This window comes from Cygnus atratus, chromosome 24, assembly GCF_013377495.2.
Source record: "Cygnus atratus isolate AKBS03 ecotype Queensland, Australia chromosome 24, CAtr_DNAZoo_HiC_assembly, whole genome shotgun sequence".
In the NCBI taxonomy this organism is placed as follows: Eukaryota; Metazoa; Chordata; class Aves; order Anseriformes; family Anatidae; genus Cygnus; species Cygnus atratus.
The window spans coordinates 3,419,426-3,437,179 of NC_066385.1; the positions used below are offsets into that span (position 1 = coordinate 3,419,426).

The 17,754-nt window shown below is 48.2% G+C and overlaps 2 protein-coding genes across 3 annotated transcripts; both read left to right on the top strand.

Moving 5' to 3' along the window:
* Window positions 1–1,881: 1,881 nt before the first annotated feature.
* LOC118255321 (acidic mammalian chitinase-like) lies at window positions 1,882–12,951 on the top strand. Of its 2 annotated transcripts, none has more exons than XM_035561419.2 (11): window positions 1,882–2,190; window positions 2,422–2,451; window positions 2,886–3,087; window positions 3,221–3,277; window positions 3,372–3,537; window positions 3,651–3,775; window positions 4,115–4,232; window positions 4,353–4,538; window positions 4,694–4,813; window positions 4,912–5,053; window positions 5,213–5,392. In XM_035561419.2, exons 1-11 carry the CDS (start codon window positions 1,923–1,925, stop codon window positions 5,227–5,229), a joined length of 1,431 nt encoding a protein of 476 aa, XP_035417312.2. In that variant the 5' UTR covers window positions 1,882–1,922; the 3' UTR covers window positions 5,230–5,392. The 2 variants fall into 2 exon arrangements, with proteins under 2 accessions (XP_035417312.2, XP_035417313.1); XM_035561420.1 differs by lacking the exons at window positions 1,882–2,190; window positions 2,422–2,451; window positions 2,886–3,087; ... (6 more) ...; window positions 4,912–5,053; window positions 5,213–5,392 and adding exons at window positions 8,982–9,006; window positions 9,681–9,710; window positions 10,558–10,759; ... (6 more) ...; window positions 12,328–12,469; window positions 12,686–12,951.
* Window positions 12,952–13,499: 548 nt separating this feature from the next.
* Window positions 13,500–16,053, top strand: PIFO (primary cilia formation). Its single transcript, XM_035561421.1, has 6 exons — window positions 13,500–13,524; window positions 13,856–13,998; window positions 14,333–14,431; window positions 14,998–15,131; window positions 15,391–15,517; window positions 15,952–16,053. The coding sequence occupies exons 1-6, from the start codon at window positions 13,500–13,502 to the stop codon at window positions 16,018–16,020; spliced, it is 597 nt and encodes a 198-aa protein (XP_035417314.1). The 3' UTR covers window positions 16,021–16,053.
* Window positions 16,054–17,754: the final 1,701 nt, after the last annotated feature.

A 17,754-nucleotide genomic window follows, 5' to 3' on the forward strand; every position in this document is an offset into this window, starting at 1 on the left:
TCCTGACATGTCTCAGGCTTAGGCTAGTTTGGATAGATGTGTTTAATAGTTCCTATTTCACTTTTTCACATAAGACAGTCATGTCTTATGCAGGTTATACAGTTCTGGAGAAGTGAACTGAACAAAAACTTGCCTTTATCCTTGTTACTTTTCTATACAGAGAAGGAAGCGCTCCAATTTTAAGTTGATCTCAGACCTCTATTGTTGATCTCAGATCTCTATTCATGATGAAACAAAGAGGAGCAGCAACTAACCTTTTGGCCTGCAAGCGCATTTCTTCTTGAAATGTTATCAGAAGACTGCTAGAAAAGCACTCCATCTACACGACTAGGAAAAGCAAGCAACATTGACACCTACTGTTGGATATTTTAATTGCTGATAGTACCAAACCACTGACTTTCCAAGATTCTTGTCTAAGATTTCTTCCGGAAGAAGATACTCTCCTTAGTTAAAACTACACGATGATTCTTTTAGTTTGCTTTTATGCTTCTATTGCTCCTGCAGTGCTTTCAAGGTGCACTTAATTGCAAACTGAGCATCTGCATATGAAGGGAAACCTCTTCCTTTAGCTCAATTTCTTCCTTTGTTTAGTTCATGGAATTAGGTGATCCTTTGGCAGTGAGAACTTTTCATGAAGCTAGCTGATAAAAATGAAAGAGCTGATAAGTAATGCTGCTATTATCACAGAAGAGTGTACGGTATGCTAAGTGAGAGAGTGGGATGATTTCTCAGGAGAGTCAAAGCTTATAGTTCATAAGGAAATGAGGTTCCCATACAGAGCTTGCGGAGCATATCAGAAAGTACTAACCAGCCAAGTACAGAGCACAGGTTTCAAAGAAAACATTTATTATATTTTACCATAGCAGCAGATCATTTCTAACACCCTCAAAGTGCTTCACACTAAAAAACTAATCATCACTATTTCCTTCATACACTACTTTTTTCGTTTCCAGCCCATTAAAGAGAATTTATGCATAGGATTAAATGACTCTCCCAAGAAATGGAGGAAAAATGTGGCAAGCAGGCTGGAAGAGCTAAGCTCTGTTTTCCCTCCTCACATTGTCCTTTTCTTCATCAGACACTTTCAGCAAACTAGCTTCAAGTGGCTGCGATTCTGAAAAGCTTCCTATTATTCGTATTAAAAAACTATAAAAAGAGATGAGAGAGAAAATACTCCACTGCTAGGAACCTATCCAGAGTTAAAGTGAAAAAAGTCTGAACACAGAAGTTAGCAATGCCTATACGTGCTTCTATGGTAATCCGAAGTCCTCTATGATACAGGTAAAGTTGTATTAATATGCCCTGAAAAATGTTCTGTCCCTGGGCGCTCTCTCCTAGTGCTTGACCTCCAAGAAATAACGCTTCGCCCTGAAGAAAACGATCTTGGCAAGACACTGCTGTGTTTGCTCATCAGGGTGCTAAACATTCACTTCTGAGCCAGCAGTACATGAATTGTTGGAGGCACTTTGTTAAAGCACTCTTCTCACCTGCCCTTGCTCACTTGCCCACACCAACGGGCCCAGCAGCAAGTGGGAGAAGTGCTCAGCAGAGGCTGACTTGGTTTGCTTTTACTGCTGGGACACCACGAAGCCCACCCACTTCCCTGCACTGACAGCAAGCTTAAGGGGCATGGGCAGGAGACAGCGCAGACCACAAAGCCCCTGGCGTCCGGACAACGGCTTGCTACGCCAAGTGAGCCCCGTTCCTCTGTTCCCCCAAAAAGCCCACGGCTGTGAGCCCAAGCCCCGCTCCGCCTGCCTCGCTGACTGCTGCAGCCAAGGAGACAAAACCCTTGCAAAACACCTTTGGTTTGGCACCGCCTGTTGCCTCCGCGCAGACACAATGACAACGCAAGGTTGAACACTTCAGACATCCATTCCTGTGTGATTGCCAATATTGACACAAAGCCTCTCGTTGCAAACATGATTTCGAAGAAGAAAAGCTATCTAATCTTGTTCTTCAACTACTATGGCAGCACCACAAAATGGCACAGCCTGATAATCCTCATGCCTCCTGATGGAGCCTTAAGGTATTGGTATCATTTTTGTGATACTTTTATCAACTTGGGTAATGGTTGGGCATTTTTGTTGACACAAGACTTGTACGAAATTAGAGAAGGGTATAAAAGTGGGAAGCAGCCAGCCCCAGATCAGTTCTGGTCCAAGATGGCCAAGCTCACTCTGCTTACCGGTAAGTCCTGCTTCTCAACTTACTTCTTTACCTTCGTGACAAGTATTTGTGGCTCTCTTGGTGTTATACTGGCGGTTAGAAAAGAAGTTCTTTGGAATTCAAGTCTCTGACCACTCCTTTCAAATGAAAAGACATAGCAGCAACCTGCAGGACAGTCCAGTCCTGCCCAAGAGCTTTGTATTTCCAAAAACAAACACTAATCACTTTTTTTCTTTTTTCTCTTCCTCAAAGGTCTGGCCCTGCTGCTGAACGCCCAGATAGGTATGTGCTTTTTTCCCCGAAACAAGTCACCAAATTCATTTCGGCATGGGCATACACAGGCAGGCCAAGCAGAAAGTACAGCAGAAACGCCAACAGCTTTTTTACTTCTGGCAGCATCCCTTCTGCTTCTGCTCTTCCTTACCTGGCAGCAAAGGAGAAAGACACAGTTTGGGGAAGAGACTCGGTGGCTACAACCACCCCTATTCATGAGTTTCAGGGGACAAGTGAGGAAGAAAAAAAATACGTTATTATTATTAGGGAGGCAGTTCCCAGAAGGATAACTAGGCCTACTTCACTTTCTCCAAACTCCTCACCCTGCAAGGGAGCATTGCCCAATCATTTCTAACGAGATCTAGTTACAATAATTTGTTTTAAGTTACTAGCTTTTCTGCAGTGCAGCCCAGACCTGCCCCATCTCCTCCGTGTCTCTGCAGGCACTGCCTATGTGCTGTCGTGCTACTTCACCAACTGGGCCCAGTACAGGCCTGGCCTGGGGCGCTTCACGGTTGACAACATCGACCCATGCCTGTGTGACCATCTGATAGACGCCTTCGCTGGGATGTCCAACAACGAGATCACGACCATTGAATGGAACGATGAGACCCTCTACAGATCCTTCAACAGCCTGAAAAAACAGTATGTGCCGAAAGCTGAGCGATGGCAGCACAACCCACGGGGCGAGGGGTGCTGAGGAGAAGAGGCAGAGTCAGAAATGGCAATTCAACAGTGTGTTTTGTAGCAAAACATGTTTGTGTCCTTATCTTTGCAGGAATGGAAATCTGAAGACCCTCCTGGCAATTGGAGGATGGAATTTTGGGACAGCCAAGTAAGTTCAAACCACCTCCGTCCCACAACAGCAAACTGAAAAGCAGAGCTGGAAAGAGGCCCAAGCTCCAGCCCTGCCCTCCTCTGCTCCCTAGGTTCTCCGCAATGGTTTCCACTCCGGAGAACCGCCAGACCTTCATCAATTCTGTCATCAAATTCCTGCGCCAGTACCAGTTTGATGGGCTGGACCTTGACTGGGAGTACCCTGGCTCCAGGGGCAGCCCGGCTCAGGACAAGGGTCTCTTCACCGTCCTGGTGAAGGTAAGGGGACACAGAGGGGTTGCTCAAGGCCTCTGCTCTGCACAGCTCAGACCAGAGGAGGTCCAGGGGGCTCCGAGAGCCCACGCTGAGCCCTGTTCCTTGGCATCCCCCAGGAAATGCTGGCCGCCTTTGAGCAGGAAGCCAAGCAGGTTAACAAACCCCGTCTCATGCTCACCGCTGCTGTTGCTGCAGGACTTTCCAACATTCAGTCTGGCTACGAGATCGCTGAGCTCAGCAAGTGAGTAGCAAGCCCCCAGGTACACCTTGTGTGACCTCCTTCAGGCCATTCCTTCCAGTGCTCTCCCTTCCAGCAATTAAGGGACACTGCCATTAGCTGGCAGAAACCAACCCCACTGCCTGCGGAGCCCCCACGCTTTATGCAGGGTGAGAACTCCTCTGGAGGAGAGACTCGTCCCCACCCTTAGAAGGCTTGCTCCAAAGAGGCCTTGGAGAAACGTGATCTGCAGAAAGTGGGGGCACAGCCGGGGATGTTGGGGGATCAGTGACCAAGACTAAAGTAACCTCCCGGTCTGGGTGAGTGAGCTGGCCAGGACACCGACGCATGCAACGTTCACAGGTACCTGGACTACTTCCATGTGATGACTTATGACTTCTATAGCTCCTGGGATGGAAAGACTGGGGAGAACAGCCCGCTGTATAGTGACGGCAATGCCTACCTTAGTGTCATAAGTACAGTTTGGGAGTCTGTCCCACAGATCACTGTGAACACAGTGAACCACTGAGGAGAGTTTTAAGAATCCACCAACCATCCTAGGAAGCCTGGCACAGGCTTGGACTGTGATATTCTTTTACAGGACTACGCTATGAACTACTGGAAGAGCAATGGTGCCCCAGCTGAGAAGCTCCTTGTTGGATTCCCCACCTATGGACATAACTTCATCCTCCAGAACCCCTCTGACACTGCTGTTGGGGCACCAACATCGGGACCTGGGCCTGCTGGACCTTACACAAGGCAGGCTGGGTTCTTGGCTTACTACGAGGTATGTGTGTTCCCTCACCCCTAGGCAGATAAGAACACAAACACTCTTCAAACTACCTGGCAAGGAATTTTTATCCTGGGGATCCATGGAATACTCCAACTGCCCTTCCTTCTAGGGCACCTGTTTAATTCCCACTCTCTGCCCTTTTTTCCTAGATCTGCACGTTCCTGGACTCTGGAGCCACCCAGGCTTGGGATGCCCCCCAGGACGTGCCCTATGCCTACAAGGGCAACGAATGGGTTGGCTACGACAACATCAAGAGCTTCAACATCAAGGTACGGTGGGGAGTGCGGCTGTACTAATCACACTCCAGGAGCCCTTCTGCAACAGCAGCTCTTGGGCTAATTGGGATTTCTGTCCCGGCACTACACAGGCTAACTGGCTGAAGAGCAACAACTATGGAGGTGCTATGGTTTGGACCATTGATCTGGATGACTTCACTGGCTCTTTCTGCAAACAGGGCAAATATCCCCTGATCAACACTCTGAAGAATGCTCTTGGTCTGCAAAGCAGCAGTGAGTAACTTGGGTAGTGTGGGGTTCATGGAAATTATGTAAGCAACAAAAGGTGGTGTGCTCATAGCACTGTGGGACAATGAAAGGAGGGAAGGGAGAGAATACCAACAGAAATATAATATATTCAAAAAGGAAACCTCCTTGTTGCTTTCATTTCAGGCTGCACAGCTTATTGACAGTCCATTCCTCAAGTCCCTGCAGCTCCTAACACTGGAAGTTGAAACGGGTGTGTGAGCACGAGCTGGAGTAGCAATTCCAATGGCTGTGGTGTGAGTGGCTTCTCTGCTGGTAAAGCCATCCAGACCTATCCAATAAGAGCAGCTTGTACCAATGTTTGAACATCAAAAAAGTTATTTGCAAAATTTCTAGGCAGACCTTGTGAATAATACCATCTGTTCCTGCTGCAACTGGGCATGAAGACTCCAGTTCTGTCACAGCAGACAGACCCCTCTGATCTAATTCTATGGAATAACAATGATTAAATAAAGCATTCTGCAAAAGCAACAATCCACGCTGTATTGACTCATCTTGCTCTTCATATTGTGATGCTCCCTGACTCTCTCCCAATACGTACATCCATACTCAGGGAAGGGCCTGAATCCTCAAGCAGCATTTGAAGAGCCCTAGGCAGGCGTTTTCCAGGGCTTTCTTGCTTTCCCAGCAGGGCAGTCAGTCAGAGGGGAAGAAAGCAGAGAGGGCAGGGCAGACCAGGCTCTGCCACCAGGGAGCACCCACACAAAGGTGGCAGTAACACAGCCAGGAGCTCACCTCTCCAAGAGCCCTTGTGCAAAGCCTTTGCTGTTGTCTAGGAGAAAAGCATTCTCCTCCTGGAAAAGTCACCCTGCAAAGGAAATGGCTTTCAAGGGTCTCACAGCCCTAGTGCTCTGGCCTTGAGACAGCTGCAGCAATTCCCCTCCTACTGCAGGAATGGGCACATATGAGCTCCCACGGAGTCCTGATGTGTCTTTGAGCCCCAAAAATCCACTGTATGGCCTGAGGCACAAGGAGCCTTGTGCCCCAAGACAAACCTCTTCTGCTGCTCAGGAACTTACTGCCCTTCCACGATGCAAATAGTGCCTTAAAAATGTCAGTAAGAGGTTTCTGCTCTTAGATGTAGGAAAGGAGTCTCAGAAACTCTTGAAAACAAATCAAAGAGCAAAAAAGGCTATGCAACAGGAGCAAGAGCAGCCTGCTGTTTCATACTGGGTCACTGGTCAGGAGAACATGCTTCAAAATAGCAGAGCCAGAGCCCTGCAAGCGTTCATAGGCCATTCCCACCACAGACACCTTTCGTTCACATGTGCCAGGGCTGCAGTTCACTCATGCGTGGCACTTCAGCTGCCCACATCACTTCAGCTCCCCGTGAGAAGCAGAACTGAAACACTGCAGCAGCCCTGTGGGACCTTCTGCCCAAGGGCACGTCAGCCCCCGCTGCACTTCAGCACGTTTGGCTTTCATTACAGCTCCCTCCGATGTGCAGAGATGCAGAAAAGTACCTCAAAACCCTTCCATGCCTTGTGCACATCGGCTACACCAGCTTTTTGCCCTTACCTTCACTGGTCATGAGGGATTTTTTAAAAGCAGACTCTGAGAAGCAGAGAGCGAGCTGAAAAACTGAGCTGTCTGCCTGCAGGGAGGAAATTCAGAGCAGGAGCTGAAAGCAGGCAGAACTATGCCCAAATTTTCATTGGCAATATTATGTGGCTTCTCACGTCCAAGAAATAAGTCCAGAATGCATTTATACTAGCTCAACAGCATCTTTGCCTAGCAAAGGTGACCAAAAGCAGCCCCACTTTGCATGGAAAGCCACCCAGGCCATGCCCTGCTGACACCACACTTGCCCAGCGAAATATTTCCATGGGCACAAATGCCTGTATGGGCTGTCATCTCCAACCTCCCTGTATCAGGGGGTTGATATCCACACCTCTGTGTCCAGATAAGGGTTAGGACAGGGCATATTTACCTAAATCCACGGTGCCATTCCACTGGCCTTTACTTTTCTCCCCGCTTAAGCCTTCCCCACTGACCTGCCTAATCTCACTGGCAAGGGCAGGTGGAACAAAACAACATCTCTAAAGCAGTGCCTCTTGTACACAAGGCCAGGATGGTTAAGATCTTCCTGGAATACTGCAGGTGTTAGAGAGTTTGCTGAGAGTCACTTTCCAGAAGCATCTCACAGTAGATGGATACAAGACTGTGCAAGTGCCGTGCCCAACCCTGCAAACCTCTGGGCCTGAAAAGGGAAGAAAGAGTAAAGAACCTGGAGCTGAACAGCAGGATGGGGACACCTGGGCATTGTTCAGGTGGAGAAAACATGAAAATCCTTGTCTCTTTTCCATCATTCAAGAGAAAAGAGTCCAGGCAGTTGAAGGGCAGACAGACTTAATCCTAGCATAGTCACTGAATGACCATAATGACAATTGTCATTAGTGTATGAACTGAAACTAAAGCAGAAAGAAACCAGATTTCTGGATCTCTCTGGAACCCAACACTTCAGCTACAGGAATAATATGCAAGGTCTCTGTCTGAATAGTCCACACTTTTACTGTGACTGCAAAGTCCCTCTGGCAGGGACCAATTCTGCCCTTCCTCAAGGCCTGCTACCAGTCCCACAGGAACCAATGGCATGTCACATTTCTTATGATGGAGAAAAGGCAGAAAAATTCCTAAAGAAAAATTCCAAGATTTGCCCAACTGACGTTTGTTACCACTATATGCAGACAAATTACCTTCTTTGATCCACCGCAGGTGCCTTCCTCTTCACACTGGAACATACTTCTGCAGATAAGAGACCTTCACCTGCAAGGCTCCAAAGGTCACTCAGCGTGCAATATTACAAATCTATTCTTATTGAGTTTGTACTGTGTTACCTTATCAGCTCAGAAACACACTGGAAAAATAATCCTTGAGGATGGTCGTCTTTTTAATTATCCACCATATCTCATCCAGTGCAAGCAAAAAACCTGACAGGTTGCTCTAATGCATTTTAATCTGCAGGTCAGTGGCTCCAGCAGCAGCTTATGATAAGGACTAGCTTGTGGGTGTTTTCCAGGCTCCCGTTCCACCAAGTCTGGATGACTGCCTGGAAATTCACTTTCACATCATAAAACAGGGATTATGTAATGTCTCGGGGCAGAGAAAACAGCCAATGACTGCTGACAAGCTCATGCAGAATGTAAGAGATTCTGGCCATTTCACCTTAAGGAGCTCCACAGAAAGCCACGGCAAGGTTTCTCACCTGCCCTTGCTCACTTGCCCACACCAACGGGCCCAGCAGCAAGTGGGAGAAGTGCTCAGCAGAGGCTGACTTGGTTTGCTTTACTGCTGGGACACCACGAAGCCCACCCACTTCCCTGCACTGACAGCAAGCTTAAGGGGCATGGGCAGGAGACAGCGCAGACCACAAAGCCCCCGGCATCTGGACGACTGCTTGCTGCGCCAAGTGAGCCCCGTTCCTGTTCCCCCAAAAAGCCCACGGCTGTGAGCCCAAGCCCTGCTCCGCCTGCCTCGCTGACTGCTGCAGCCAAGGAGACAAAACCCTTGCAAAACACCTTTGGTTTGGCACCGCCTGTTGCCTCCGCGCAGACACAATGACAACGCAAGGTTGAACACTTCAGACATCCATTCCTGTGTGATTGCCAATATTGACACAAAGCCTCTCGTTGCAAACACGATTTCGAAGAAGAAAAACCATCTAATCTTGTTCTTCAACTCCTCTGGCAGCACCAGAAAACGGTACAGCCTGATAATCTTGATATTTTCTGCTAGAGTGTTAAGGTCATTGTATTGGTATCATTTTCTTTGATACTTTTTTAACTTTATCAACTTCTGTAATGGTTGGGCATCATTGTTGACACGAGACTTGTACGAAATTAGAGAAGTGTATAAAAGTGGGAAGCAGCCTGCCCTGGATCAGTTCTGGTCCAAGATGGCCAAGCTCACTCTGCTTACCGGTAAGTCCTGCTTCCAGACTTACTTCTTTACCTTCGTGACAAGTATTTGTGGCTCTCTCACTGTTATACTGGGGGTCAGAAAAGGGGTCCTTTAGGGTTAAAGATGTTGCATTCTCTTTTTTTCTCAAAGAAAAATGAATACCATATTTTCAGGATTTTTAAATGCGTCGCGACTTTCAACTTGATTTCTTCTCCTTCCTTAGATATGCATTTTTTTATTTAATTGCTTTATTTAATTGAAACATGATATTGGGCCAAAAAAAATGACAGTACGGGGAACAAAACTGCCCTGCTGTCATCTTCTGTCATGCTAACAGACAAGCTATTACTGTCTGTGTATGCCTGTTGGTTTCTGCTGTTTCAGCCATGCTCAGGGGCACCACAACTCCTTAAATCACCTGTTGCCTAATCACAGCTGATCAAAGCAGCAGCATACTGAGCCTTTAATGACCATAAGCTTTTCAGCGCGTTCGCTTCCCTCTGAATGAATCTTGACCTGAGGCAGAGGAAATGTTGGGCTCACAAAGATCCTTATGAAGAGAAACAAAACTTGGCCCAGAGTTAGAAGCAGCTTTAATGTCTGCATTGCTGTGTATCTATCTACCAAAGGGTTTCTGCTAGTTCAGGCATTACCTTGCTTCTCAAAGACTAATCCCACGCTTCTTTCTTCAAAGGTCTGGCCCTCCTGCTGAACGCCCAGATAGGTATGTGCTCCCTACCCCAAAACAACCCTACCAAACCCTTTGCACCATCGGCATGTACAGGCCCCTGGAGCAGGCTCACCAGCTAACTCTTCTGCAAGAGGGGGGAAGGAAGCAGAAGCTGGCAGCACGCAGTGAGGGTGTCTTTGAGGACAAAAGCTTTATGAAGCATGGCATGCTCAGCCTAAAGGGCAAATATGCTGCTTGCTTTTGTGCAGGTTTCCCCTTAGCAGCCCTGTCCTGCTCAGCTTGAATGAAGCGTGGGCACAGCCGCCAGCTTGGGCTGGGCAGAAGCTTTCAGAGGCAGGTCGAGCAGGCAGCAGCAGGCACACAACGAGGCTTCCTCCCTCCAGGCACTTCACCAGAGTCCACTTCTGCTTCTGCTCTGCCTTACTGGCATTAAAGGGGAAAAATCCAGTCTGGGGAGGAGACTCGGCAGCCACAACTACCCCAGTTCATCAGGTTCAGGGTGCAAGAGGCTCCAAGGAGGGCGCATTTACTGGAACAAAGGAGGAAGGAAAGAAATGCATTGCGATCCACGGAGAGCCAGTTTCCAAACAAACAGTAGGCCTGGTGCCTACTTCCCCGTCCTACTTCCCTGAACTCCTCACCCTGCAAGGGAGCATTGCCCAATCTTTTCTGATCACATTGCACTTAGGTCATAATTTGCACCTAAGAGCAGCCCCGGGAACTGTTGCCTTTACTGTGTGCACTGAGGGATGGTTACAGGAAATAATGCGGCCTCGTGCAGCTAGCTACCTGGCCAGCAGGCACAGGAGGCCATCTGCATTGCCCAGACACATGCCCTCTGCTCTCCTCAATCCCTGCCCCATCTCCTCTGTGTCTGCAGGCAATGCCTATGTGCTGTCGTGCTACTTCACCAACTGGGCCCAGTACAGGCCTGGCCTGGGAAAATATATGCCAGACAACATCGACCCATGCCTGTGTGACCATCTGATCTACGCCTTCGCTGGGATGTCCAACAACGAGATCACGACCATTGAATGGAACGATGAGACCCTCTACAAATCCTTCAATGGCCTGAAAAACAAGTACGTGCTGTTCCCTCTGTGATGGAAGTGCAACCTGCGGGGCGAAGGGTGCTGAGGAGAAGAGGCAGAGTCAGAAATGGCAATTCAACAGTGTGTTTTGTAGCAAAACATGTTTGTGTCCTTATCTTTGCAGGAATGAAAATCTGAAGACCCTCCTGGCAATCGGAGGATGGAATTTTGGGACAGCCAAGTAAGTTCAAACCACCTCCGTCCCACAACAGCAAACTGGAAAGCAGAGCTGGAAAGAGGCCCAAGCTCCAGCCCTGCCCTCCTCTGCTCCCTAGGTTCTCCGCAATGGTTTCCACTCCGGAGAACCGCCAGACCTTCATCAATTCCGTCATCAAATTCCTGCGCCAGTACCAGTTTGATGGGCTGGACCTTGACTGGGAGTACCCTGGCTCCAGGGGCAGCCCGGCTCAGGACAAGGGTCTCTTCACCGTCCTGGTGAAGGTAAGGGGACACAGAGGGGTTGCTCAAGGCCTCTGCTCTGCACAGCTCAGACCAGAGGAGGTCCAGGGGGCTCCGAGAGCCCACGCTGAGCCCTGTTCCTTGGCATCCCCCAGGAAATGCTGGCCGCCTTTGAGCAGGAAGCCAAGCAGGTTAGCAAACCCCGTCTCATGCTCACCGCTGCTGTTGCTGCAGGACTTTCCAACATTCAGTCTGGCTACGAGATCGCTGAGCTCGGCAAGTGAGTAGCAAGCCCCCAGGTACACTTTCTGTGACTTAAGTACTCTTCCTTCCAACGATTAAGGGAAACTGTGTCATTAACTGTCAGGTACTTGGACTACTTCCATGTGATGACTTATGACTTCCATGGCTCCTGGGATGGAAAGACTGGGGAGAACAGCCCGCTGTACAAAAGCCCTGTTGACACTGGTGACCTCATCTACTTCAATGTTGTAAGTACTCTTTGTGACTCTTTCTCAAAGATCACTGATGAGAATTTTAAGAATTCACCGTCATGCCTACAAATCCTGGCACAGGCTTGAACTGTGATATTCTTTTACAGGACTACGCTATGAACTACTGGAAGAGCAATGGTGCCCCAGCTGAGAAGCTCCTTGTTGGATTCCCCACCTATGGACATAACTTCATCCTCCAGAACCCCTCTGACACTGCTGTTGGGGCACCAACATCGGGACCTGGGCCTGCTGGACCTTACACAAGGCAGGCTGGGTTCTTGGCTTACTACGAGGTATGTGTGTTCCCTCACCCCTAGGCAGATAAGAACACAAACACTCTTCAAACTACCTGGCAAGGAATTTTTATCCTGGGGATCCATGGAATACTCCAACTGCCCTTCCTTCTAGGGCACCTGTTTAATTCCCACTCTCTGCCCTTTTTTCCTAGATCTGCACGTTCCTGGACTCTGGAGCCACCCAGGCTTGGGATGCCCCCCAGGACGTGCCCTATGCCTACAAGGGCAACGAATGGGTTGGCTACGACAACATCAAGAGCTTCAACATCAAGGTACGGTGGGGAGTGCGGCTGTACTAATCACACTCCAGGAGCCCTTCTGCAACAGCAGCTCTTGGACTAATTGGGATTTCTGTCCCTGCACCACACAGATTGACTGGCTGAAGAAGAACAACTATGGAGGTGCTATGGTTTGGACCATTGATCTGGATGACTTCACTGGCTCTTTCTGCAAACAGGGCAAATATCCCCTGATTACCACCCTGAAGAACGCTCTTGGTCAGCAAAGCAGCAGTGAGTAACTGGAGACGTGTGGTCTTCTGGGAGGGGACCCCGTAGCTCACAGCTGATGCAGGTCTTCAGCAGCCTGAGAACCTTTATTTCTAGGGACTTGGGGGAACAAAGGTTAATGGCTGTTCTGCTGATACCACCCCAAAAGGGACTGTGGTGGAAGGGGAGTGCTGAGAGACCCGCAACACAAACACAAGCCCTGTCCTGCTTTTATTTCAGGCTGCGTGCCCCCGGCTCAACCCAATCCTCCCATCACTTCAGCTCCTAACACTGGAAGTGGAAGTGGCAGCGGGAGCGGGAGCTCAGGTAGCAATACTGGTGGCACTGGTGGGAGCGGATTCTGTGCCGATAAGGCCAATGGCATCTATGCAGATCCGACCAACAAGAGCAAGTTCTACAACTGCAACAACGGTGAAACCTACGAGCAGAGCTGCCAGGCCGGTCTGGTCTTTGATCCCAGCTGCTCCTGCTGCAACTGGGCATGAAGACTCCAGGTCGATCACAGCAGACAGACCCCTCTCATCTAATTCTGTGGAATAACAGTGATTAAATAAAGTGTTTTGCAAAAGGAGCAATCTGCACTGCTTGAACTCGTCTCGCTCTTAATATTTTGATGCTCCCTGATTCTCTCTGTATTTACACTTGTGTTCCTCGAAGGCCTGATTACACACGGTGGACTTAATTCCTGTATGACTTTTTCCAGGAGTTTCTTGCTGTTTTACCATGACAGACAGGCACAGGGAAAAAGACAGGGAGCAGACAACAGGGCAGATCAGGCTGTTCCATGAGAGAACACGGAGAGGAGGGTCCTGACAGCACAACCTATGTACACGCTGCTTCCCCCACTGACTTTGTGCAAACGGCAGCTCCTGGGAGCAGGAGCCAACACAGTGCAACCCACCAGGCTTTTATCAAACCTCCTCTTTTTCATGCATCCTTCAGGTGCTGCCATTGCCTGCGTTCCCTCCAGCAGGCCTCCCCGTGTCTATAGCAACTGCAGTACACAGACATCCTTACCCGTCTGACTGGTGGCATGGATGCACAGAGGGAGCCCAGAGGTGAGCCCTGCGAGATGCAGGCATGAGGGTCTATGGCACGAGGGCTTTGTCTCTCCAGCGGCACCAGGCCTCTCCAGCAATCTTCTCCACAACCTGCTGCTAGGCACCTCTTTGCTCAGGCTGGGGAAAAAGAAGCCTTTGTGGCAGCCGGGAACATCCAAAGGGCAGGCCCCTCGCAGATATCCAGAGGTGGGGAAAATTCCCAGCTGAGAGATAAGGGGACAGCTGGCTTCAGGGAGCAGCGGATACTTGAGAAGGAAGAAAAGCAGCAGGTGGTCATCTCCAGGTGGGTGAATCACACCGCTGGCATTTCCCTCTCCTCGTCTCACAGATGCGCAGAAGAGAATCTCGTTTGGGTCCTGTCAAGAGCGGAAAACATTTCCTCTCCACCATGCCCCAGACAGGTTGGGGATCCAGCTAGGAGCCATCAAGGGAAACCCCTTCCTTGGGCCAGGCTGTTACCAGAGTCAAGAGGTAAGTTGTTTGACTTTTATTCTCAGAGTTTTTCCTTCACAGAAGACACACATTATAAGAAAACTAGCACTGTAGCCAGCCAGACACAGAGTACCCCATGCCTGCCCTGTAAAGCCATTGTATAAGGTTTGGGCATATACCTTGAAAAATAAATTCCCCTTCTGGAAAAGTTACCTTCCAAATGTACCAGTCCTCAAAGCTCCAGCTGTCCTAGCACTCTATATTAGTGAGAAATTAGAAGAATGACATCTGCCGCTCAGGTACTTCTCCCAGTCCCCTGATCCAAATGGTGTCTTAAAAATGTTAGTAAGATATTTTTACTTTTGAACCACAGGCAAGCAGCCTCAGATACTCATGGGGAAAAAAAACACTGAGCACAAAAGGCTACGTGATAGGAGCTAGAACAGCCCAGCGATTCATATCAGAGCCACAGGTAAGAAAAGCACATTTCAAAGAGGCAGAGCTGCAGCTTTACAAGACATTTTAAGCTGATCCTACCACAGACTATCAGTTGTGATCATGTGTGCTGGGGTTGCCTCCAGCTTAAAATAATGGTAGTCATAGATCTCCCTACAGATAGCCTAGCGGCAAGTGTTGAGCCTGGAGGCTGATCACCAATCGTTGAAGCTCTGGCAATACTGACCTATGGATTTGTACGTACACGTTCCTTTGTATCTGTCACACACACATAGATGTACATATTGAGGCAAAATCAGGGATGGAACTCAGCTGTACTACCTCAACAAACCCAATATGTTTGCTGGCCCGGCTTCTGTAGAATAACACCATATCAGGCAAGATGTCACAGAATATACTGGGTAAATATTAGAGAACGCAGATTTGAACTGTTCTGATTTCTTTATGCTATCAGGGTAGCCAAGGCATGCATTGAACAGCAGGTCTGCAATGCCCAGCTGGCTGGCTTTAAATGCTGCTCAGAGCATTTAGGAATAGCTTGCAGAACAAAATCTTCTATATTGAAATTTCTTTCTCTTACAGACTGTGACTCCCGGCCCAGGAATGTACCAGTCATTCTGGAATAAAGACCGAAAATGCCAGCCTTCCTGTGCTCCATTTTCCACTAAGACATCACGATTTCCAGATAAGCCTTCAAATAAAGAACTTTTCCCTGGGTAATATAACTCATTTTCTTACACTTCTAATAATAATCAGAAAGACTAGAGGAGAAAAATACTAAGACACAAATGGGAAATAGGTAACTGAGTTCCCAATAATGTTTTTTATCTTCAAAATCTCCTTTGCTTTAGTCTTTAACCTAGCGTGAAGACTACAAGACCACAACAGGCGTTTCTCCCTTGGGTCAAAGCAGGGCTGGTAATTCTCCATATTACAAACATGAGAAATGAGATATTATGTCCCTATTTTCTTTAGACCTGGAACTTATGACACAGACAAGCAGTTACACAAGAAGATCACTTGGCCGATGAAGTTTGGGTCTCCAGACTGGTCTTTAGTGCCAATGCCAGCAAAGAGGATGCTAAAAACAGAGGTACAAAAGGTATGGACAGGGATGAGGGGATGTTATTCCCAGTTCAGTGCTTCCAACAAAGGAAATCAGATGATTACTTAAACACATTTGCACTGTCTCTTGTCATCCTTTCCTTTCTGGCCTGCTGGGTATGTAGCTGAACTAGCCAGGGAGATGAGATAGAAAGTGTTTTTCTGTCAGAAAATGCCAGTTTGCAAAAAAAAGAGCTACACGACGTAGTTTGCTTTAGAAGTGTAGTTTCCAACCACAAAGTGAGAGAATCAGAGGACAGACTTCTCTGCACAGCTCTGCTGAAAAGCAAACATTTCCAGTGTGAAAACATTGGCTAAGGGAAAGGAAAAGTGCCTGGAAAACCAGCTTGCAGTTCTCAGCACCACCTCACTTCTTCCTTTTCTGCAGCAATCATCATTGCGAATATCTAAGAGCTACTAGTTTTCTTTCAGCTGATGGTGGACAGAGAATTCATCAAGCATCGGAACCGCGTGGCCTACCTGAGTTTGTATGAGAGCTGAGCTGAGGAGCAGCCATGTTACATCCAGCAGGGCCCTCAGCCTGCTCCGAGCTCCCAACCTGCTCGTGGAGATGTTCACCTGCACTACCCTGCCTCCCTAATAAAACCTGCTCAAAAAGAGGCATTTCTTGTTGCTAATTGTGCTTACTTGGTGTGGTGCCTGGTCTCTCCTGCCCCTGAGGGTGTTTGGTACTGACGATGCTGGTGCTCAGCACCCCTTGGCCCCGCTTCCCTCAGCCTTTGGCCCAGGCGGGGCGGCAGCCATCTTCTGCAGGTCGCAATGGAGACACCCCATGGAGCCACCTGCCCTAACATGGCCTCCCCTGCCACAAGGGGCTTTTACCCCCAAATCCAGCCCTTGCTGGCACCAGAAAGGAACAAAATTAACTTCTCTCAGCTGCCACCTGCCTTCCCCAGCCTCCTCGCCACCACCTCCTCCTCTCCAGGCTGCGCAGAGGGGTTTCCCATCCATGGATCAGAACAAATTGCCACAGCCTGAAAAGCTGAGAAATGTGGGGTCGTACACGGTACAGCCACCACTACTGTGCTGCCGTCGGGTACGTTGGACAACAGTAGAATGGCTTTGTGCACAGCCAGCAACTGTATTAAACTAGCAGACAGTAAACATCCTGGGTACAGAGTACTGTGCTGAGAACAGCCAGACCAGGTGGCCTGTGAGATGTACTTGTGCGTGACCAGCATCATCCCTACGGACAGAAGAAGCTGTTCTCAAGCAACCAACATGCTGCTCATCAAGAATCTGGCCACAAAAATAAATATAGTCTGAAACAGAAAGGTCCTTGTGTTCACCCTCAGGTGTCTCGGTAATGTACAACTCCGGCTGAAGGGATTTCTATAAATATTTGCAACCTACCTTCACACACACTGATCAGACTGGACTCAATCTCAGGGGAAAACTGAGAACTCACAATATTTGTACTCGATATAACTACCAATCACAATGCAGGCTTTCAAATTTTCTGGGTCTGTTTAGCTGTGCCTGCAGCAATTTCACCTGTAGTCCAATTTTGACTGTAAAAACAAAACATATTCTTCCAATTTCCCACTTTCGGTCTTCAAGTGCTCTTGCATACACAGTGCAACAGCTGCTCAAGGCCTTTCTTCTCGATGCACATTGGCCCCTTCCCTCACAACCACAAGAGGATGCTTTGTAGTTGCAGCTTTTTAAAATGGGATGTTGTTGTCGATTCTCAATTGCCCTTTTTGGTGCAATCTCTCGAAGGAGGGGTTGCGACTCACTGGAAATTGTACTGTCCTAAGACCTGTATTTTATGTCTCTGTTTCCAGCTCCACCAGTGTATTCATGGCTGATACTGCATACTTCACCTCCATCTAACTTTATTTTATAATCAGGAGAAAAATACATGTGTAAGAGATGTAAAAGCAACTAAAAAGTACCTATGATTCTGTGGTCTTTTTCAACCATGTTCCACCTGCAGCTGGGGAAACCTTCTCATAAAACTTTTGCAAAACTGATGGTATTTCAAAAGATACCTTGTCCTCACTGAACATATTTGTAACAAACCAGTTTTTGTTGGAAATTTCCCAAACTTCTCAGTAATCAAGTGTTATTGTAGAGGAGGGAAGAGATATAGAGGGAAGAACAAGACCTACAACCTAGTGAGAATATCAGTAGACCCCAGTGAACACACACTCAGGCTCCACTCAGGTGTTTTTCCACTCTTTCTGAAACTTTAAGGACTCAGTCAGTTTT